This window comes from Arvicola amphibius, chromosome 10 (assembly GCF_903992535.2).
Source record: "Arvicola amphibius chromosome 10, mArvAmp1.2, whole genome shotgun sequence".
In the NCBI taxonomy this organism is placed as follows: Eukaryota; Metazoa; Chordata; class Mammalia; order Rodentia; family Cricetidae; genus Arvicola; species Arvicola amphibius.
Window position 1 is genome coordinate 86,813,177 of NC_052056.1, and position 22,494 is coordinate 86,835,670.

The following is a 22,494-nucleotide window of genomic DNA, read 5'->3' on the forward strand; positions in this document are numbered from 1 at the left end:
ATGAAAAGCATTTTGCTTCCTTGTGGTTCTCAAAGCCAGCTCCTGGGCCACCATCTAAAGCCAGCTCCTGGGCCACCATCTGGGCTCATGGCACGTGGCCTTTAACCGATCCTTTTCCTGGCATCAGAGGGGGGAACACTCTATCAGGCCCTGAGAAGCGGAGGACAGTATTAGCATTTCATCTCAGAGCTGGGTGCCTGACAGGCCAGCGCAGCTCTAGTCTCTGAGGACGGAAGAAAGGCTACAGGGTCCTCAGAGCTACAACATACCTCTCGTTGTCATTTCCAGAAACGTCATACCCACAGCTGTGAGTGCTCAGGTGGCTCTCAAAGAGGCCTGTCTCTCTTCCCTCTCTGACACCACTACTCAGTATTACCTGCTGTTGTCCCTTGGCAAAGACACAGGCCCTGGGCTCTGGGTTATACTAGGAATTCAAGACATAGATAGGTCCAGCTGATTTGTCCAGAGATAATGGGGCAGTTGCTGACTGGCCTGGTTTATGGGGTCTGGCCTGTCTTGCTTTTGCCTTTGGTGTGGGTGGACTCCTTACACAAGGTGCAAGATAGTCAGCCTCACCCCAAGAGGAATACCCCTTGAGTAGGGTGGGAGAGCCAACCTAGAAGTTTCCCTGAGGACCCCAACACCCAGGGTAGCATGGTCACCCAGACAGGACCACCCTGCTTGCAGCGGTGGGGCCCTGCTCCAGGGGCCTCACCCAGAGTGGTTCTTCAAGTCAGCAGAAAATCCTGCCCTTCTGTCAGCACAGCTGTCAGGGTTAGAGGGTAGATCTTACCAACCCTGACAGACTAGGCTCAGTCCCGTCCCCCAGAGGAGGCCAAAGAAATAGCACGCTACAGTGAAAACCACAAAAGGGAGAATTACTCAGCCTGACCACCCAGGAAAGGAAAGGGAGAGAGAGTCAGTGACCCAAAGCCATTCTCAGCATCTGGAAATAAGGTTTATATTCAAATTAGGGCAGGAGGTTTGCCTAGCTAAGGGGATGTGGTCAGGGTGTGACGACCCACCATTGCCTGGGCTTCATTCTTCCTGCAAGGTAATCTGAGCAGTTGTCAGGACTTCATGAACTGTCTCTCCAGGGCACAAGCTCCCCCGGCTGGTACCTGGGTCCTATCCTTTTCCATCCTCCACGAGACTCCTAGACAAATTCCAATTTCTGAGATTCCATTGGGTTTTTTGTTTGCTTGCTTTGTTTTTTCGAGACAGGGTTTCTCTGTTTAACAGCCCTAACTGTCCTGGAACTAGCTCTTGTAGACCAACCAGGCTGACTCTAAACACAGATCCACCTACCTCTGCCTGCCAAGATTAAAGTCATGCACCACCACTGCCCGGCCCATTGTTTTCTTTTGTAGTCAAGTTTTTTTTCTTTTTTTCCTTTTTTCTTTTAACCAGATGTGAGGAATTATGTCTGAAATGGCAACACCCCTGGAGAAGCTGAGGCTATGAAGATTGCCATGAGTCTGAAGCTTGCCCAGACAACAGCCCAGACAAAAACAAATTCTTGACTTTTTGTATGATCTTAAGTAGGGATTGGTGTGGCATGTCTCATCCTGGGGCAACACACGAACACCTGTCCATTCCCAAAAGGCTACTAATGGACCAAGAAAGCCATTCCATTTGGGTCCTCGGGTGAACCAGTGTGTGTGCTTGGTTCACTTACAGATGCATGGATGACTGAGGCAGCTGTGTGCCCTGAAGCTCTCCCCAGCCTGGTGATGGCTCGTCAGAATTGCTTCATTGGAGTCTCAGCCCCAGCCAGCCATCTGCCATCTACGCAGTAGGTGTAGCAATCCCCCAAACAACGTGTGTCCTGGGGTCAGGAAGGAGTGGTAGCTGGAACCTCCTCATGACACGTCACCACCAACCCACAGAAAGAAGCACCCAGGGAGGCAGCTTCACACTGTTCCAGCCAGCATCTCCTTACCCTCAGCAGACCCGCCATCCTGCCTCAGCTGCACACCAGCCTCCCGTGATGTGGTGACTCTGGCCAGACAGTATGCCCTGGTGTATTGGCATCTTGTTTGAATTGTTACCTAGCTCTTGATGCCTGGTGGGGAAGGGTTCTTTATAACTGCACATGTTTAGGGCTGATCCCTTGGGACTGGACAATTGGGATTGGACTGTTCCCTGGAGAAGACTAATCTCTTTCTGAGCAGTCAGCCATTTGATTGCTTGTAGCTCTTCATCTAGGGGTGGTGGCTTGTGAGCTTCCCCCACCCACACTGGCATGTCACCTGGAGGTGTCACTGTGTAGGTCTTATTTAGGCAACAGCTTCCCTGTCATATACAGAAGACACTCTCACGGCAGATGTCCTGGTCCTTCGGCTCTTGAAGTCTTTCTGTTCCCTCTTCCTTGATGTTCCCTGAGCTCAGGTGTAGGGGTTGTGTTGTAGATGTATCAGCTGGGGGTCGGGTACCCCACAGTCATTTGTTCTCTGCATTTTGATCAGTTGCAACTTTCTATAATAGTTTCTGTCTGCTTAAAAAAAAAACTTCTTTGATGAGAGGTGAGAGCTACACTCATCTGTGGTTATAAGCGTAGGATTTAGAATGCAGTTAAGAATCATGCCTGTTTAGGGAAGAGGGAGCAGTTAACCTATAATACCAGGCGAGGACTCGCTCCTAGGGAGTGGGCCTTAATTATCTCACTTCTCTCCCATCTCCCACCCTTTGTTTTTCAACTTTCACAAGCTAAGGCTCTGTAAGGCTCTTGCCACAGACAGCACTGTGTCCTGGCTTGGTCGGCTCTGTCTTCTGTGGACAACTAGATCCTTCTCACCTGGTATATACAGAGGACCCCAACACACCCTTTCTTTTTCTGCTAGCCCTGCAGGGATGGGTACAGATGGGAAATGTCTCCAGGGATCCAGTCCCTCTCCTCTAGCCCAGCGCTCCTTGTGGTCATTCCTTCAGACAGCCCATCCGCTCCCCTTGCTCCATGCTGTACCCGGAAGTCATGGGTATGATGAAGACAGATATTGATAGAAACAGACACAGAGCTCTGACCAAAGGCAGAGTGGCTGCTACATCTGTGACCAGGGTTGGTACCTTTTTGCTGAGGGAACTGCCACCAAGGGAACACAGTCACCAGAGATTGCCAGGCCCTTGAGGCAGATAGAACCTGTTACCCAAATCTGATATAAATTCAGCAATTGGTGGGAGGACTTTCTGGGAGGCCCAGACCTGAGCACAAAGGAGGGGTACCCAGGGACTCTGGCCTTTTTGGTCCTCTCCCTACCACAAGCAACAAATTATTGTGGCCTGCTTCCAGGATCAGGTACATTCAGAGCTCATTAGAGAATCACAGACAAGCAAGAGGCACTGGACTCCTGTCTTCCCCAGAGGGCAGCTGCTACCTGCTTGTCTGGCCTCTCAGTTCATCCTTGGGTTGAAAAGTTACAGGCAGATCACACTATCTGAAAAGGAGGGGCTCTCAAGTCCCAGGATATAAGATAAGGCTTTGCATCCCTAACCACAGGGACATAGAACACAGGGAGGGGTGACAGTAGACACCCAGGGGATTTCACCTCCACAAAGAACTTGGCCAGTGGGGAATTCAGGGGGCCCGGAAACACTGGTAGGAAGATAACATCATCCCTTTGTGTCTAGGCAGCAGCCCTGCTTTGAAAGGTGGAAAAATGAACTTCAGCATTTTGGCAACTGAGCCCTTATGGATGCAGGAGGAGGCCTCTGAGCAAGGGAGGGCTGCATCACCCTTGATTGAGCTGCATATTTCCCAGGTGGTGTGGGGGAGAGGACTGTGGTGTGTTGGTGAGTAAGCAGGCTGGAACTAGACATCAGCTATTGTAAATGGGCTGAGCCATCAGGAAAGAGGGAGGAGGAAAGGCACAGATGATGTCCCTAGAGCTGGCATGGATTGTGAGCCTCCAGTGGGCCCTACCCCTCAGGACAGGACCGTGTCTGAGAAAGTGAGCACTCACCATGTCATGGGAAGTATCTTACTTATTCATCCCTGATCACTCTTCTTTCCTAAGTTGGAGTCCTGGAAACTATTTATTTACAGGGCATGCGCACGTCAGGTCCAGATTATGTTGAGTCAGCAGCTTGGCCATGCAGGAGCAGACTCTGTTCTTGTCTGAGCGACTCTGTGCTAGAAGGAGCTATATTACAGTCTATGTTCCTTCAGCCAGTGGTGTGCGATTGTGCCTGCTGTCTGTATTTTATTAACTCATTATTGATCATTTCTGATGAAGCTTAAAGTCATTTAAAAGGCATTTCTGTCTATGGCATCTCCCCAGAGGAGCCTAGAGAGGTTGTGGTGGAAGCCCCTCCTAGGCAGGGAGGAGCCTTTAGCATGAGAAACTCAGATTCACTTTCAAGCAAGAAGTTGTGAGACAAAGTTAAATCTAGCTCATTATCACCTTTGATTTGTCTCTTGTTGATTAGTGGTGGGGGGATGTAGGTGAGTTTGGTCAAGTTTGATGGTTCCTCCTCCTCGTGCACCTGAAGGGATGCAGACTCCATGGAAACACTTGTGGACCTGTCGGGGATGGTGTTAGGAGAGATCCACCCTGAGCTGGGCAGAACCATCCGGTGGGTTGAGGATGAGGGACAGCATTGTCTGTCTGCAGCCCCACTGGGTGCAGTACGGAGTGACCAGGTGCCACACAGTGGATGTGCCCCAGGCTGTGGCCAGAGGAAACCCTTTAGAGCAGCGAGAAAAGTCACCAGCACAGTGAACCTTATCCTAGTGATCTTGGCTGTTTCCCCTATTTTGAGAATTTTGTTTAAATGCAGTAGATAAAGTATGATTCTGCATGAATAATGGCATCACAGCACTGGCTGTAATTACACAATGTACAGTCAGATTTGAAGTGGTGGATTTGAACTCTTATTTTCATCTTGCTATAAACAGCCTGGTTTTCTCTCCCACTCTGAACAATTCTTGTTGAGGATTGAACCTAAAACTGTCGCATGTGCTCAGGGCTTGGCTGCCATCTGAGGGGATCTTGGGAAGTGGCTGGATGGAGAGGGTGACAGTTTCATCAATCAGTTAATCTATTGATAAGTTAGGTCATAGCTGAACAGGCTCTTAGGAGCCAGGGCCTGGCTGAGGAAAGTAGGTCTGTGGGAACATGGCTTTGTGGGAAGGATCTTTCCCCTAGTTCCCTGCGCTTTCTGCACATACTGAGGAGAGCAACCTTTCTCTACCATGCCCTTCCATCTCACCTCATCCCAGGAAAAATGAGGCCAACAGACTGAGCTTAGGAGGGAAACCTCTACAGAGCCATGGGTAAGTCAGGCTGCATTCCACTGTGTTGAAGCAGAGCGGTTCTTTGTTGATGTTCCTAGAAAAGGTGGGGGTTGGGGGGGAGCGCTGCTGCTAAGAGGTTTGGCTTGAATCCCCAGTTCAACAGATTCCTGTGGTCTCTGTATGCGTGTCTCTAATAACATTGTAGACTAGCTACTGCTGTCTGTTTTCCCTGATGATTGCCACCAGGAATGCCAGGTAAATGACTCCTAGAACATGTTTCGAGGTCATATTTTTAGTTAGTCCCAGCAAATCCAAGCCCATGGAGTTCTTCATGGACACAGAGCAGAAAGGAATTCTGTTTCCCTGCCAGGAGAAGAGTTTTTAAAATGAAGATGCAGAATGCACAGCATTGTACAAAATAACAAAGTTTATTTCTAGAAAATATGTCACCCTAAACGTCCACATGCACACATCCACACAGCACTGCACACACCGAGGAACGAACGGCCTTTTAATCCATCTACCACATACAGTTAGTTATATTACAATTTACAATAGAGTTTCTGAAGACACAGTGGGGGAAACTTTGTCATTCATTTATAAACCTTCCAGAAATTACAAAAGAAAGGCAGTCTGAAAAGTGTGTAGAAAGAGTAAAAACAGTTTACAGTGGACAGGAATTACAAAGTAGTGACCGTCACATCTGCCAGCCTTTCGGGAGGTCTGCTGTTCAAGGCTAATGATAAAGATGAGTGTGGGTGGGGCCGTGTCTGAGAGACTGCGATTTGGGCTCCTTCTGGTCTGGCTAATGAAGCATGTAGTGACTCTGCTGTGTGTGTTGTTGGCGGTGTATCGGGGCAAGACATTTCAACAAATAATGAAAGTAACAGAAATCTAAAGCCACAGGATGGGACACAGAGCGCAAAGATTATCAGCGCCCTGGCTAGCTAGAGGACGTGCATGCTGCCGGTTGCTCCCTCTCCTTTGCTCTTTTGTGTGGTGGGATAAGTAAACATCTGTGTGTGGCTGGCTTTCTTTGAAAAGACCAAGGCAGGCATCTGAAAGTGTAGGGCCCGAGCCACTGGGATGTGAAGCCACTGTGTGAGTGAAGATGAAGCCCAGGAATGCACAACACATGCGAAGTATACACGGTGTTTTTATTCGACAGTACAAACCACTGTGCAGTTATAAGGCAGAACATCAAGGCGAATTAAACTAGGAATTTCAAGACCAGAGTGGAAATGACAGTAATGCATAATGAGGCAAGCATCTTGAGAAGTGGGGGAGGTCGGAAATCCTGTAAGGGCTGATGTCAAGTGTGTGCCGGCTGGAACTGCAGGTAGGGGGCGCTGCAGAGAGCCCTCCCTCCCCTGCTGCTCAGCCAGCTGTCCCTCCCACCTCCCACCCCAGACCTGGGATAGAACCTTGGGATGGAGAAGGAGGGGACCACAATGCAGCCCGTCCCTGATCTCTCCAATGGTATTACGTGGATGGTAGTGTAAGTGTGCATCTCTCTACTGCTGTCGGGGGAGGGGGGTCAAGGTTGGGTTTTGGGAGTCATGAAAGCCCTAGTTTGGAATTAAAGCAAGTGACATGGGTTTGGAATTGTCCGGAGGCTCACAGGTCACTTCACCGCACCCAGCCTTTTCAGCAGTTTCTTGCCTCTGGAGAGCAGCCCTTTTTTCTTTTTCGAGGACATTTCCCTGCCTCTCCCAGGACTACCAGAACCCATAGATGACGTAGGTGACCCCGAATGGAGATGGGCTGTGGGGGATGGAGCTCTCCTTGCTGTCCCTGAACCCTCGGGAGGAACCTAGTAGGTACATTGCGACAGTTTTATTGGGTGTGTCAGCGCCAACAACAATCCACTCGGTAACGCGTACTGCCCCATCTCCCGCCAGCCAGGGGAAAGGGTGGGTGGTTCGTTTCTTCTTTCAATTTTTAAAGTATGCCATGAGAAGCACACGCCCGCTCCCAAGCCCCCTCTGAGAGAGAGGCTGGCCTCGATGGGCTTTCGCTGTCTGTGTCTTGGGAGACAGGGTGGCCATCGCTTTGGCAAAGAAAGCCAGGTCATAATTTACTCTGAAAATTCAGACTAAAAGCAGGGGAAGTTATTGTCAATCAGATGGATAGGCAAGGTGGCCGAGTACCCATCAATCATTGTAAAGCAAAAGCTCTCAATGGGAATTTGGATGGATCGTGAACTAGGTGGGTAGATAAGACCCTGCCATGGTGGAGTGAGCCCTTGGGTCAGTTAGAATCTTACAAAAACTTTGGGAATGGCACACTGTTTGAAAGAAAAAAAAACTGAAATGAACCTTAATTGCAATCTAAGGAAGCTCAGAGGCCCTTCTTCTTACGGTTTCCAAAGAGAGGTATGTTTTTCCCAGCACATGGTGGGCTTTGAAAGACTATTAGGTGGGAAAAAAAGCCAACCAACAGTGTTTTGAAGGGATGGAATTTGATTAAGGGACATAGAGTGCCAATTTTTCTTCATTCTGCAGCTAGGCACACACCTGAGCATGGCCAGTAATTGCCAGGCCTCTGGTTCTCTAAACTCCCCAGGGCAAAACTTGGCAAGTGAGAGCTGGCCACTCGGTGGGCATATATACCATACAAGGCAAGGGGGCCCCAAGCTTGCTTGGATTTAAAATCAAGGTCTAACTCTAATGAATAACACCTAGGGCGCACCCCAAAGCACACCTGAAGATACCACGAGACCAGCTAGTGCAGTCACAGGAGCTGCCACGTCGGGAGACAGTATTGCATTGGTAGGCCAGCACCTCTCTCTCACCTCCATGAGCTCTGAACAATTGTGCTTTGAGGAGAGGGAACACCTGCTCCTAAGGCCAAGGTGCTGCAGCTGGGTGTTCCGGCCAGCTGTGGCACGCCCAGAGCCAAGGCTGCCCCTCAGGGCTTGATCTGGGATTAAAGTTTTGTCTTGGCTGTTAGTGTGAGTCAAGCTCGCTCACAGTAAACACGTGGATCGGGTTGTGCTTTTCCCGAGGGTGGCTAACAATGCAATAGGCAGCTTTCCTTTTGAGTACACGCTGGCGCACTCTGTGTAAACAAACGGCTTTAAGAAATATGTTCCCAAGGTTGGCCTTTCCCGTATTCTCAATGGACATATTTAAAAATGATTTTTCAAGATGATTCATTTCACTATGACTCCAGTTGCTGGGCAACTGAGACCAGGTGAGATAGCCTATAATACTTTAGGTCCAGTGGGGTTTTTTTGAGACATATTTCTTTTTTCTCTCTTTCTCTTTCTTTAAGCCCACATTGAAGTCTTAAGACTACCACGCTGTCCGCTTAGGGTAGCTTAAGTCGGTATCTCTCTAAGGTGTCTTCGGTTGCTCACTTACGTGAAGGCTACATGCCTGATTAGGGTGTGAAATGAACACTCTTCTTCTATGTCCAAGCAGATGAGCGAAGAGATAAAAACATATACGTAAAATACAACAGATAAGAACTAGCAGTGATAGCGAAACGTGAAGATGAGACACTCAAGAGAATGCAGTCTCAGGCAGGCGTGCTACGCTGCAGAAGCCCTGCCATCTAAGCCCTAAGGGGGTGGCCAGTGGCATTTGGGTCCCCGAACCTCACTCTCTGTCAGCTGAACTGTGCACCTATTGTAGAGGCCAAGGAAGGCCTTGGAGTCAGGCGGACTGAAACCAAAGGGTCCTTCTGTGGGACACCAACATACAAGTTGGAGCTAAGCATTTGCGGGCCCAATGCCCAAAGAAGGACAGAGGGGGAAAAAATCAGGGCAGATGCTGGTGGGACCCAAGTCATGAAAGCAGCAATGCAAAGATTGCGCCAGACCGCAGAGAGGGGAAGAGGCAGGCAGGCGGGCAGGCTAAGGGGGCTGGCTTACCCTTTTGGCCTTGGAGCGCATAGGTGGGTCGTGGGAGTAGTGGGATGGAGCATCAGAAAGGTGGACCTCCACATCGTCAGGCACTTCTTCCAAGAAGTTGGAGGGCACGAGGCCTTTCTGCCCATTTAGCTCTCCCTGTAAACAAAGGGTAGAGAATGGGTCAAGGAAGCCACTTCTTTTTCTAGAACCTATTTCTCCCACAAGGACACCCTACCTAAGAGGACAGATGTGACCAGTTGATTCTGGTTGGAAGTAGCAGGGCTTGAAGGAATGTTGGGTAAACATTCCCTACAGAGTCTGGATCATGACAAGAAGCCCAGCCACGCACGAGGTAGGAATCCAGGGCCTTACAAGAGCCAGGCAAGTGCCCTACTGCTGAGCTGAGCCACACCCCCAGCTCTCTTCTGGCTTACTTTAAAATAAGATCTCACTAAGTTGCCCAGGCCAGCCTTGAACTCACAACCCTCCTGCTCAGCCACCTGGGAAGTAGGAACTCCAGTCCTCCACAAGTCTTGTCAAGTGCAGCTCTTGTTTAGGATTGAGGAGTAGATCCTAAAGATTCAACTCTACTTGGAGCCACTCCTTGATTCTCAAGCCCAACGTCCTCTAGGGCTGGAGGGCAGCTCAGTGGTGAAGCACTTGCCTGGTGTCTGCATTCCACTGAGCCAGTCTGGGAGACTGAGGGAGTTCAAGGCCAGCCTTGGCAACTTGACAAGATCCTATATCAAAATCAAAATGGATGAGGGTATAAAGACAGCAGCTTGTGACAGCAGGGACCCCAGCCACTGCTATTCCTTGGAGAATATGGGAGCCAAAGATCCAAAAGAACAAAGAAGGTCAGACCAGCTCATGTCAAAAACCCTATGGTTTTCCTTCTTATGTAGGAATGTGTCATTACTGTAAATGTTGACCCAACAAGGCAGAGATGCGTGTTCATGCCCGCAGACCTCTGCTTCAGGTTGGCAGAAACTCCTGCACCTGTGTTCACACATCTGCACACATACCGGGTTAAGGTGGAGTCCCGCGAATGCAGCTCCCTCAGCAGCCACACCGCTCCATCCTCAGGACTTCCAACACCACCCTGCCTGCAAATACTCAAACCAAGTTCAAACTTGGCTGGGACTGTGCCTCACACCTGTAATCCCAGCTACCTAGGAGGCTGATGTCGCAGGAGGACTGCTTGAGACCAGCCTGAGCAAAACAGCATAGTCCTGGCTCCAAAACAAAGCAACAATCCTGGCTGGTCCTGACAACATGGGGTTATGTTTCTTCATTGATGGTCTAGGACACGAATTAGCCTACCTCATCAAACAGAACTTGCAAGCCCCACAGTGCACAACCAAAAGTGTAATGATGGACCCAAGGGCGGGATATATAGTTAGAAATGGTCTTTCAGACGGAGGCTAATAACCACAGTATGTAAAGAAACAGCCAAACAAAAGACATTTAAAGACAGGCATTTCTTCAAATGAATAGACAAATGGCCAAAAAAGATTTGGGAAGATCACGACACTACGGGTCACAGGGCAAACACAGATTATACTACAGGGTGGGTCAGCAGGTAAGGTGCCTGCCATCAGCCTGACAACCAGGATTCAATCCCTGGACCCACTGGGTGGAAGGAGAGAACTCCATCAACTTGTCTCTGACTTCTACATGGCACCTACCACCCACCCCATCCCAGCCAATATAAAAAGTAGAAAATATGTGAATCTTACACCTTCAGGATGAATATGGTCAAGAACTCCCCGAGAGCTCCTCAAACCAGAAGACAGATACTGGTGAAGACATGAACCCTCACGTAGCACTGATGGGAATGCAGTGGTGCTGTGCAGCTGCTGTGCAGCACAGAACGGTGGGTCCCCCAGAAACTACAATGCTACTGTGTGACCTCACAGTGTGCACCTCAAAAACTGGAGACGGATCCAGGTCTCAGAGAGCTACACATATGAATGTTTATGCCTCCATTGTCTGCACCAGTCAAAAGCCAAGTGCAACTAACGTGTCTACCTCTGGATAAATGGATCAACAAAAGATGACATATGCATGCCACAGCATATTCAGACTTGAGAGGAAAACCCCGTTCCAACACATCTGTGGCATGGCGAATTGAACCCGGTGCTGTAAAAATTTTTTCAAGGATTTCTGGGTAAGCCGCTAGGCTGGAAGTCTTACCGCCAAAATCCGACAAAAGAAAAGAGCTAGTGCTCAGTGTGCTCTCTCAGAAGAGACAAGGTCTGCTGAGGAGCTTGTTAAGCCAGGGAGATCCCTGCAGGGAAGCAGGGCTCAGCTGGAAGCCTTCTTTACACCAGCGGGCCTGCCAGTCAAGCTGCCCTGGAGACAGAGGCACAACCTGCAAGGAGAAAGCTGCTCCCTGAATACACACCACCTACAGGGACAGAAGAGGCCTGGGTGGGTCCAGGGGTCGAAGAGAACTACCAAGAAAGAACTTAGAGCCTCCCATTCCTTAACCAGAAGACTGAAGCTACAGAGATCAGTGGCTCCTATTGGTACCTCCTGCACATGGCAAGAGAAGCAAGCCTTCTAGGGCCATAGGGATTTGAGAACTTCCCCCTTTCAACTCAGCACAGCTATGCCAGCCAAGTCAAACTGTAAATGTTCTGTTATTTTCTATTATATAACTTCTAAGCTCACATACATAGATACATAACTGTGCTTTTGTTTGTGTACTGCTCATATCTAAAGTGTTCATTTTACATCCCCCTACCCAAGTTTACTATTTTTAAAATATTTATTATGTATACAATATTCCATCTGTGTGTATGCCTGCAGGCCAGAAGAGGGCACCAGACCCCATTACAGATGGTTGTGAGCCACCATGTGGTTGCTGGGAATTGAACTCAGGACCTTTGGAAGAGCAGGCAATGCTCTTAACCTCTGAGCCATCTCTCCAGCCCCCAAGTTTACCATTTTTAACTATATTGCTCAGCCATACCTCATACTCTCCCCTTCCTACAGTTCTTCTCTCCTTTTTACTTCTCAGATCTGACACTCTAGATCTGTGAGCCCTAACAGCATGTCAGCCTCTCCCTCTCGCCACCTTATCCATCTTGTTTATTCTTTTCAAAGTCAACTTAATCCATTTCCTTCCCACAACACTGCCCTCCCACTCCCAGTCTCATTAAACGAGTCCATGTGCACGCCATACTGTCCTTGGTTGTCTTCCAACAGTTGTTGACATCTCGAGGGCCCTGTTAACTGGAGAGTCTGAAAGCTGTGGGTGGCAATAGTCAGCAGTTATCATGCCACCCAGGGGTAACGCAGAGCCTACCCAAGCACTCAGAGCTTCTGGACCGAGGTGTTATTTTATGAACTACACAACTGTACCAATCTTGTATGTTAAAAATATAGCAACTGAACAAGAATAGCAAATTTTAAAGAACCAAGCAGCAAAAATAAGATACATAAATCCCATGACAGTGACATAAACCTGAGAAATGAAGACACAGAACCCCTCCCAAAATGACCAATCCTGTGGCAGCGGCATCTCATGAGAGTGAGTTAAATGAAATTCCAGACACAGAACTCAACATCACGATCATAAGGATGTTCAAAACCCAAACAGCTAAAGGAAATAAGGAAGACAATAGACAGTGTGAAAAAGGATTCAACAAAGAGAGATGCTGAGGAAAACCTAGTCTGATGTACCAGAAATGAAAAAAAGAGAGAAAAACCAAGTCCATGAAAAGTCTCATTGATATCATAGATCAAGGAGAGAACCGAATGCCCGAGCCTGAAGACAAGGTGGAAGGAATGGAATGATCCAGCAAGGGCAATGATAAAATACTGACACCATCTATTCCAAGTGGGAGTTCTAAGACATAAACAACAGTCTAAAGAAACCAAACCTTTGGATTATAGGCACAGGAGGAAAAGAATCTGGTTCTACAGGCACAGAAAACATATTCAAGACTAACAATCCTCCAAAGTTAGAGAGAGAGGCCCATCCAGATGACATAGACCAGAGAACTTCCCTTCGTCATGTTTTAATCAAAATACTAAATACACAGGACAAAAAGAGGATATTCAAGAGAAACGCTAAGTCACAAATAACAGCAGGACCATCAGAGTAATAGCAGACTGGCAACTAACTGATGCTTTAGAATCAGGATGGTGTAGAAAATGCATTTCCGGTTCTGAAAGACAGCTTAGCAAACTGGACTCATACATAGCAGTGGGATTTGTCATAGAGTTGAAACTTTCCCCAGTAAAGAGACTGAAGGAATTTGTGACCATTAAGCCAACCCTACAGATAATATTTGAAGGAATCCTTCAGACCGAAGAGAAAACCAAATCCACCACAAGACTCTAAAAAGAAGAGCAAACCACACTGCAATACTAGGGAAGGAAAAACCAAGCACTACAAAACCAACAAAGTAGCAGGAATAAAAAGACAACTTTCAATAGTAACCCTGAAGAAATGAGACCGTTAGAATCCATTCAAAAGACATGGACTAGTAGATTGGATTAACAACACATGAAGCATCTGTCTGTTGCCTCAAAAAACAAACACACCTCACCAAAAAAGGCCAACACTGCCTTAGGACAGAAAGGGTGGTCCAAGCAAATGGGAACGAGGAAACAAAGCTGTTGTTGTTCTAACATCTGACAAAATAGATGTGAAACCAAACTAGTAAGATAATGAAGGGGACTTCATATTAAGGGGAGCAATCCCTCATGAGGACATTGCCATTCACACATGCCTGAACACAGGAGCATCCAAGTTGACAAACAAGTGCTGCTAAGTGTCACACAATAACCCTAGCACAATAACAGTGGGCAATTGGGCATTCTGAAGGAAAACTATCTGAATTAAATGACCCCATAGATCAAATGGCTTTGATTGACATCTATAGAACATTCCACCCAACCACTGTAGAATGCATATTGTTCTTAGAAGACCATGGAACTTTGTATAAAAGAGATAATATATTACACAACGCAAAACTTAATACAGGAAAACTAAAATATTCCTTGTATATCTTCTCTGATTACTGTGGAATAAGACCATGCAGGGCAATGGCAAGAGAAACCCTAAAGCATATACAAACTCATGAAGATTAGACAACGCAATTGAATGATGAAAGAGGAATCAAAATGGAAATAAAAAACACCCCTAGAGTCAAGTGAAAACATAACATACCAACAGCTCTGGGATATAGTAAAGGCAGTCCTAGCAAGGCAGTTTATAGCTACATTTGTGCCTACGTCAAGAAATCAGAGATTTTGAGTAAATATCTTAATAAGATACCTGAAAACTCCAGAAAAAGAGCATGCCCAAATCAGCAAATAATTAGATCAGGGTAGCAATTAATAAAATGGAAAAAGATACAAAGAATCAATGAAAGCTGGTTCTTTGAAACAAGATTCACAAACCTTTAGCCAAACTAACCAACAGAAAGCAAGGAAAGACCCAAACTGGAGATGGAAAGGGAATCATCACAACAGATGCTAACAAGCTTCAGAATACCATTGTGTATTACCTTAAAAAACATATATTCCAATAAACTGAAAAATCTAAAAGAAATGGATGACTTTCTAGATGCATCGTGACCCATCAAAGTAAACCAAAATGAGAACATTTAATTAGATCCATAAGAGTCAGTGAGACTGAGCAGTGATTAAAGTCTCCCACATAAAAGTCCAGGCCCACGTGGATTCCTGGTGAATTTTACCAGACCTTCAAAGGAGAGTAAGACCAACATTTCTCAAATTACTTCATAAAATAGGAAAGGAACATTACCAAGGTCTTTTAACAAAGCTGGTATGACAGAGATACCAGAAGCAGAAAAATATGCAATGCAAAGGAAAATTACAGACCAGTTTCTCTGATGAATACAAATGCTAAAATTCTCAACAAACCAAATCTAAGACCCTTATTATATGCTAATGAGTGTATAAGAAGGAAATCAGAAAAAAACAAGCCCATTTAGTATATATATATATATATATATATATGCATGTATATATGTACACACACACATATATATGCACCTATATATTCTGTAACCAATGGGCTAATAAAGATCATTGACCGTGACCAAGTTGGGTTTGTTCTAGAGATGCAGAGACTTCAATATATGTAAATCAACAAACATAAGTTACATTAAGTAGATATCATCAAGGAGAAAAATCACATGGTCATCTCAAAAGATGGAGAAAAAGCTTTTGAGAATGTATAATATCCTACATGTTAAGTCCTGAAGACACCCAAAGTAAAAGACAAATGTCTCAACATAATAATAAAACCTGTACATGACAAACCTACAGCCAGCATTATATTAAGTGAGAAAAACTTGAAAGCATTTTCACTAAAGCAAGGCAAGGGTGTTCATTTCCCCATTCCATATGGCGTTGAAAGTCTTAGAGCAATGAGACAAGAGAAACAGATTCGAGAGGAAGAGGTCAGAGTATCTGTCTCTGTTTGCAGAGGTCATGATCCTATGTGTGAGACTCCAGGACTCCAACAGGAAACTGCCTACAGTTGATAAGCACCACTAGGAGAGTGGCAGAATGCAAATTAAAATACAAAAATTAGTAACTATCCCATACAGTAGTGAGTGTGCTAAGAAAAAAATTAGGAAAACAAACCTGTTCAGTATGTGTGTGTGTGTGTGCTTACACGCATTTTCATATATGTGCATACATATTCCACAGTCAATGGGTTAATGATAAAAAGAATTTAGTAAGCAAATCAGGAAGAAGGAAGTCTGCCCTGTATAGACACGTTTGCTACTGAAGTCTGCAGCAAGCCGCAGGCCAGCTACCCCAGACACGTTACCCAGCATTGTTGTGACAGTAAGACAGCAAATGGAGGTGACAGCTGTCAACATCAGAGACTAAACAGTCATCGTCTGGCGCACTTGAGAATCAGCTGATGACTACAGATATGCACTCATGACAGTAGTTCATGGAGACTGCACACATCCCAAGAGGGATTCTGTGCATCCAGGCCTACAGGTGCAGGTCTGGGACCAAGCCACTCAGGAGGCCAGCCTGAATGACATAGGGTGTCTCCCTGTGTCTCTTACATTTTCAAACTGAAAAAGTAAACTAAAGCCTGGGATTGTGGCTCAAGGGTAGAGAATAGCAGTAAGATCCATAAATTCTTAATAATTTAAAGACCCATACAAAGGGAATAAAAATAAATTTCTGACTCTCTTGCTAGATGACAGGAAGTATATTCACTGTCAGACATGATGGTTTTCCCTGAACCTAACCTAAATATGGTATAGACTTTCTCTAAACAGAGGAATGAGGGTTTGCTGTAGAGCCAAGGCTCACTGAATATATTATAAAACTCTGAATATGTTATAAACATGTTATAAAAATACAGAGATGAAAGAGCAGACCCAAGAGCTGCAGTCTATGCAGTCCTCCATACCAGTCAAATTTAGCATATATGGTAGGGATGAGATATTTAAGAGGGCAGCTTTCTTTTTTAAAAACGATTTACTTTTATTTCCATTTGTGTGCATTTGTGTGAGTATATGTAACGTGTGTGCATATGGAAGAGGGGTAGAAGAGGGAGCTGGAGTTATAGGCAGTTGTGAGCCACCAGGCAAGGGTGATTTGGAACCAAACTGGGATCTTCTGCAAGAGAAGCAAGTTCTCTGAGCCAGCTCTTCCGGCACAGGACAGGTCACTTTAGGAATGATCTTTACAAGGTTTTAACTCAGGAGAAAATGAAACAGCCACGAGTCAGCATGTGAGAAACAGGCACAGAACTGAAGAAGTAAGGGCAGCTCACTGCAACGGGCCGACTTCTACACACCATTCATGAGGACAACGCACTGTGACCTCATACAAATTCATAGGCCAACACTGCTCCAAATGAAAAGCTAACCAGTAGACTGTGGCCTACAGAAAGGCATTGCCACTCTGTGCAAGGACGTGTGGCTATCTCATCAAAACCCTCATGGGGGTGTCAAACGCTACCCCACTAAAACCTCTCGGCAGCTCAGAGGATCGGACCTCTAAAACCCTGTGTGCCTGAGGCTGTGGAGGGGGATCTTGTTGCAGGAGTTCCTTCTTTTTCTTCAGCCAATAGCCGCTGAGATACCAGCCCTTTGGGGCGTGGTCTCTCTCTTTAAAAAAGTGGCCACTTCCCTCCCCTTTTCCCCTTCAAATAAATAACCATTCTATTAATCATAATTCCTAACTGGTGTGGGATTGTTTGTGACTTATGCCTTCAGGATCTCTGGGAGAATCCACCACTGCATGGAGAAGCAGGACTCTCAAGAAGGGAGTGGCCATGGGGGGCAACCACAGAGAGTGGTCACAGGGGTGGGGGACATGCAGAGGTCATCTAGACACAGACTCAGGAAGTCAAGCCCACCCTGTGCATGGCCTCCTTTACTCATTAGCCGTAGAAGAGGAGGGAGGCACGGTGACTGACACAGGAATGAGCAGGAAGAGTGACTCTGGTGCCTGGCTGTGGGTGAAGCCAGGGCTGCTCCACCTGAGGGTTTGGTTGTGGGTAATGGGAGGTGGGGGAAGCTGGGGCTGGTCCACCTGTTTGTTTTGTTTTTTACGTCCTATTCTCCATGAGAGAAACTCCACCGCCTAGGCCATAAATAACCTAGAAAATCAAATTGTTTTGTAAATGTTTGGATGGTGGCAATTTTGTGTTTGCTTTGTCTATGGTTTGTAGACACAGAAAATACTATAATTAGTAGAGAGTAGCAAGAGACCACAGTGCTAGCTTCCTTCCTTCCCTCCCTCCTCCTCTTCTTCTCCCTCTTCATTCCTCCCTCCCTCCTCCTCTTCTTTTTCCCCTTCACTCCTCTCGCCTGCCCTCCCTCCCTATCCTTCCTTCTTTCTCTCATTGTTCCTCCCTCTCCTTTTCTGTTTTTGAGACAGGATCTAGCTATATAGCCCAGGCTCGCCTTGAACTTAAAATCCTCCTGTCTCAGACCCCCCCCCCCCCATGTCCCAGGCTCGTAGCCATGTGTTACTTTGGCTCCCAGATTTCTATATTATATACAAAAGAAAACTCAGCTCAGAGAGGCAGCAAACCAGGCAAATGCTTCAGAACGTGATATATACAGATCACAGCTTATGTGCTACGTTAAGAGAGAGCAAACCAGGGCTTGGGATAAAATGAACACAGCATGTCTCAATGTTCCAAAGACTTACATAATAAAACCCATCTTCATCGATTTCACCAAAAACAGTAATAATGTCTCCTGTGCAAAACGGAAGTTCCGCCTGTGAAGACAGAAGACAGAGCTAAGAGAATATTGTGACACAGAAGGCATTCATTCTACAAGGCCTGGATTCTTCCTATTCTTTGGGAATTAACTTGTCTTTCAACTAAGATAGGATGTAGGGTACAAAGCTGAGAGGACAAGGGAGGGAGGTTATCTGCTCAAAGATGGGGAGGGGGAGCATCTGTTCTAAGTAAACCTAAGAGAAACATGTAGATTAAAAGCCATTGCTACCTCCTGGTAATGCGTAGGAACTCTAGTCACATGGTAACTCTACACACCCGGAAGACTGGAGAATGAGGACCATTGGCAAACAACCTCTCGGCACCAAGAAAATGGCCCAGCCCCAACATCAATTCAATACCCATCTGTTAAGTGTCAGGTCCCAGTCTGGGGAGAGCAGAGAATGTACCCAGGAGTCAAACTGTCCTTAGACCCTTTGGACTATGGTCATAGAGCCCAGAAGAAGGGAGAAACAGAAAGCTAGCTGGGGATAACTACAAGCGTGGCTGTGTCTCTAATAAGAAGGAAGTAATAAGGTTTCCCAGCCAGCAGCTGATAAGCAAAGCTATGGGCAGGAATTCAGATCAATCTGGCATAGGGGTGGGCAACTCTTTTTTATTTCTGATCATGTTCTGCTTTTATGCCACGGGGTGCCCCGCTGTCCCAGGCATCCAGAACACCCGCCCTCCCTCTCATCTTTCATATGCACGTGAGGGATCGTCAGCCACAGTGAAGTTGGTTTCTCTCCTAAAAGGGACTCCATATTGCCATAAGTGTGGGTCATAGGTCACTCTTCTATAGTTATGCAGGGAGACTTGGGCCACAGGGACAAGGATTTGCCACTGTAACTGTCCTCATGACATCAAACACTTGTGATATACCATATGTGTATTCTCGGCATACATCTCCATGACACAGTTTATAAACTAGGTCACCTAATAGGTTAGTAGGAACTTAGAACACAATGGCGCAAGAGTACCCTCGATAAGGCTAGCTCATCTGCATTCTCAGCAGCAGACTCATGCACTATGCTGGAGTAGGGTGATTCCCAGCTGGGTGGAATGTGGCGGGACAGTTTGTGGGCGTGGCTAAGAATGGTCATTTGCTCGCTCATTGTTGATTTCTGGAGTTTCCACTGGCATCCTTGGACCTCGGCTGGTCACAGGTAACTGAAAACGTGGACCTGTGCTTTCTGCAGCTGTCTGTGAGCCAGAGAATGTGACTGCCATCTCTGACGCGGCTTGCCACCGGATCTCCCTCTCTACAATGCTCAAGGAAGAGCATGACCTAAAGGCACGTGGACCAAGTGTGGCACCCATGAGAGGCTTAGCCAGGAAGGAGCAGGTCCAGGTCAGTGTGAAAGAACTCTGGGCTGGTACCTCAACATCCACATTGGGGGAGCTTTCCCTCGGGTCATAGTCGTAGAGAGCCACCATTCTTCGTGTGGGCACAGAGTGACCCCGGCCACTTCTTCTGCTTCTCTCTGCAAAACCAGAAGATCCAGTTGTGAAGAGGCCACTCAGTGCCCAAAGGGTGTGTGTAAGCTGCCGGGCTTGGGAAAATGGTCTCAGCCTCCAGTGTTTACCTTCACAGTGACATTCCCCCTTGTGACTACCATGCCACGGGGGCTCCATGAGGTAGGGGACCTCCTCCCAAAGTGAGTACAAGTGGTCTGAGGCACCAGGTGGCTACGACTTGGGAAGGTCTAGTAGGCACCGTGAAGCTCTGACCATTCCTCTGGAAAAAAAAGCCACAGCTACCCCTTGAATTGAAACCTTCCCTCCCACAGGGAGGATGGAGGCAAACTTGGAGGCTCAGCACACTCGAAAGCTTACAAGGCTCGCAAGGCCCCACCCCAAGCTTCTAAAGCTGTGAATAACTGCTAGGGAACACAGCTCTTGGTGAAACCAGCTGCTGGGTTTGCAGGAACTCAGGGGTACAGTTTTGGTGAGTCATCACATATGCTGGAGATGCTGTCTTTGAGTCACCCAGAGTAGCATGGCCAGGTGGCAGCACTGACTCAGCAAACGCAAGGTGAGCATAGCTACCATGACTCACCAAACTGGACAGCACCGGCAAAACAACGCCTACATACAATGGCCTGACTTTGGGGACAGGCTCATTAATCATGGTGTTTCTTGGAACAAAACAGATACGCCTACCCAGTTACTGTTTGATCTGTATAAGCAGAGAAACTCTCAAAACAAATGAAAGAAAGGCTGTATTGAATCATACTAACAGAGAATCACAGTCCATCAGTGAGTTTCCAGACTTGAGCTAATTACAGATCCAAAACCCCCTGAAAAAAGGGGAGGCAGACCCCACAAGGAAGAGCCACGTTATGGCACTGATGGGTTTTATTGTCAACCTTCCTCCCATCCTTCTCCAGAGAGCCCTATGGCCTTTTATTAGTGTATCTGTACACTGGGGAGAGGGAGCTTCAACTGAGGATTTGCTTCCACCAGACTGACCTGTGAGCAAGTCTGTGTGTGTGTGGGGGGGGGGGGGATCTGTTTTTATTGATGATTAATGTACGGGTGAGGACAGCCCTCTGTGGACGGTGACACCCCTGGGTGCTAGGTTGTAAAGGCAGCAGGCTGAGCAAGCCTGTAAAGTAGTAGTCTGCTCTGGTCTGTGCCTCAGATCCTGCTCTAGCTTTCCTCAGCGCTGCGCTGTGGACCGTAAGGTGAAATAAACCCTTTCCTCCCCAGGTCATCTTTGCTTGTAATGTTTTATTACAACAGAAAAAAAAAACCCTAGAACAGGAAAAAAAGCCTTTTAGCTGCACTCCTCCCATCAGACACTTTGTGTGTGTGTGTGTGTGTGTGCATTGTGTGTGCACAAATACTAGGACGTGGTGAATGCTCCTAAAACATGCAGATGGGTTGCAGTACTGGCTTGCAGAGTGAGTTCTACCCAACAAGAATGGAGGAGGTAGCAATCCCTCCCCAAGAATTGGACACTCAGAGGTGCTGTGCAGTCCGTGCTTCTGGGGGCTGCGGCTCCCCGCATACACCCCACTATGGGCTGCTCTAAATGTAAGTGCAGCCGAGCCTAAGGGATTGCGCGCACCTATTTTCTCCACAGGTGTGTTCAGGGGGAGGAAGCCTTGTCTCAGCAGCTGGTCCATCATCTCCTCATCATCCGCATGGATCTCAGAGACCATGTTACAGGGAATGAGGCCGAGCCGGGCGCAGGTCTCCCCACGGTAGAAGCCATCTGCGTCTTTGTCTCCATATACCTGGAGCCGTTGGGGACAGAAGAGCATTTTGATAGACTGGCTCAGCCATATGTTAGCCCCACCAACAGCAGAGGCACTTACAGCCCAAACTGCTTAGAACACACATTTCAAAGCCCACCCTTGACTGGCCCAGTGACCATGGCTCCTCGCCTTCTTGCCCCTCCCCTTTGTTGGTGTGCCTGCCTGAAGTTTGGGTGTAGGACAAGGAAACCTCTGCTTTTCAAATTCAGGATCTGTAAGCATAGGCTGCGTTTGCACATGCAGTACATAGAACACACTTAGACAGGCAGGTCTGTGTGCATAGGAATGTGCACAATCCCATCAGGCAGACAGGTGAAAGCAGTGACCCTCTTCCTAGGTGGAGCAGAGGTAATGCCTAGCCTGTGTTCCAGGCTTTCACAGCCCTGAGTCCTCCATCAGCCCTTGAAGTCTAAAGGCTATGACCTCCTATGTTTGCAAAAGCACCACTCCATCCCCTCTGCCAGTCTCGGCCCCCTGTCCCACGATACCGCAGCCATCACTACCTTGATGATCTGTCCTTCTTTGAAGGGAAGCTCCTCCTCAGCGGCATCAGGGTTGGGGGACATGGTGAGTGGGTCATAGTCAAACAGTGCCACGAAGATGCGGGCCGGGAGCTCCTCAGCACCAGGGTCAGTTTCTGACTCATCATAGAAGTCTGGAGAAAGGCGGTCTCGGCGGGTGTATTCATCTAGAGCATGCAGGGGACAGAGCAAAGGGACGGCATGACACCAGGGGTGCATCTGTGGAAAGGGCAGCCCTGGGTGCTCCTCTCTATCTGTTTGGATTCACCCTGTGGCCAGAAATCCCCCAGAGGTAGACTGGGGTATTGCTTCAGAACAGAACCTCACTCCAAACTAAGCCATAAAGTGAGAGAAAGCCGTCGGAGCAA

At 47.3% G+C, this 22,494-nt stretch overlaps 1 protein-coding gene across 4 annotated transcripts in view; it reads right to left on the reverse strand.

Annotated features, from left to right (window-relative positions):
• Nucleotides 1-6,370: 6,370 nt before the first annotated feature.
• Nucleotides 6,371-22,494, reverse strand: part of Rimbp2 (RIMS binding protein 2) — a 63,723-nt gene continuing 47,599 nt past the window's right edge. For 2 of the 4 annotated variants that reach the window (XM_038346700.1, XM_042055924.1), the window contains 6 exons: nucleotides 22,109-22,293; nucleotides 21,416-21,584; nucleotides 19,723-19,826; nucleotides 18,270-18,341; nucleotides 9,111-9,245; nucleotides 6,371-7,046 (listed from right to left, as the gene is read on the reverse strand). In XM_038346700.1, coding sequence (XP_038202628.1) covers nucleotides 6,858-7,046; nucleotides 9,111-9,245; nucleotides 18,270-18,341; nucleotides 19,723-19,826; nucleotides 21,416-21,584; nucleotides 22,109-22,293 — 854 coding nt within the window. In that variant the 3' untranslated portion in view covers nucleotides 6,371-6,857. Of the gene's footprint in view, nucleotides 8,645-9,110; nucleotides 9,246-18,269; nucleotides 18,342-19,722; nucleotides 19,827-21,415; nucleotides 21,585-22,108; nucleotides 22,294-22,494 lie in introns of all 4 variants that reach the window. The other 2 variants (XM_038346701.1, XM_042055925.1) reach the window with 1 other exon arrangement.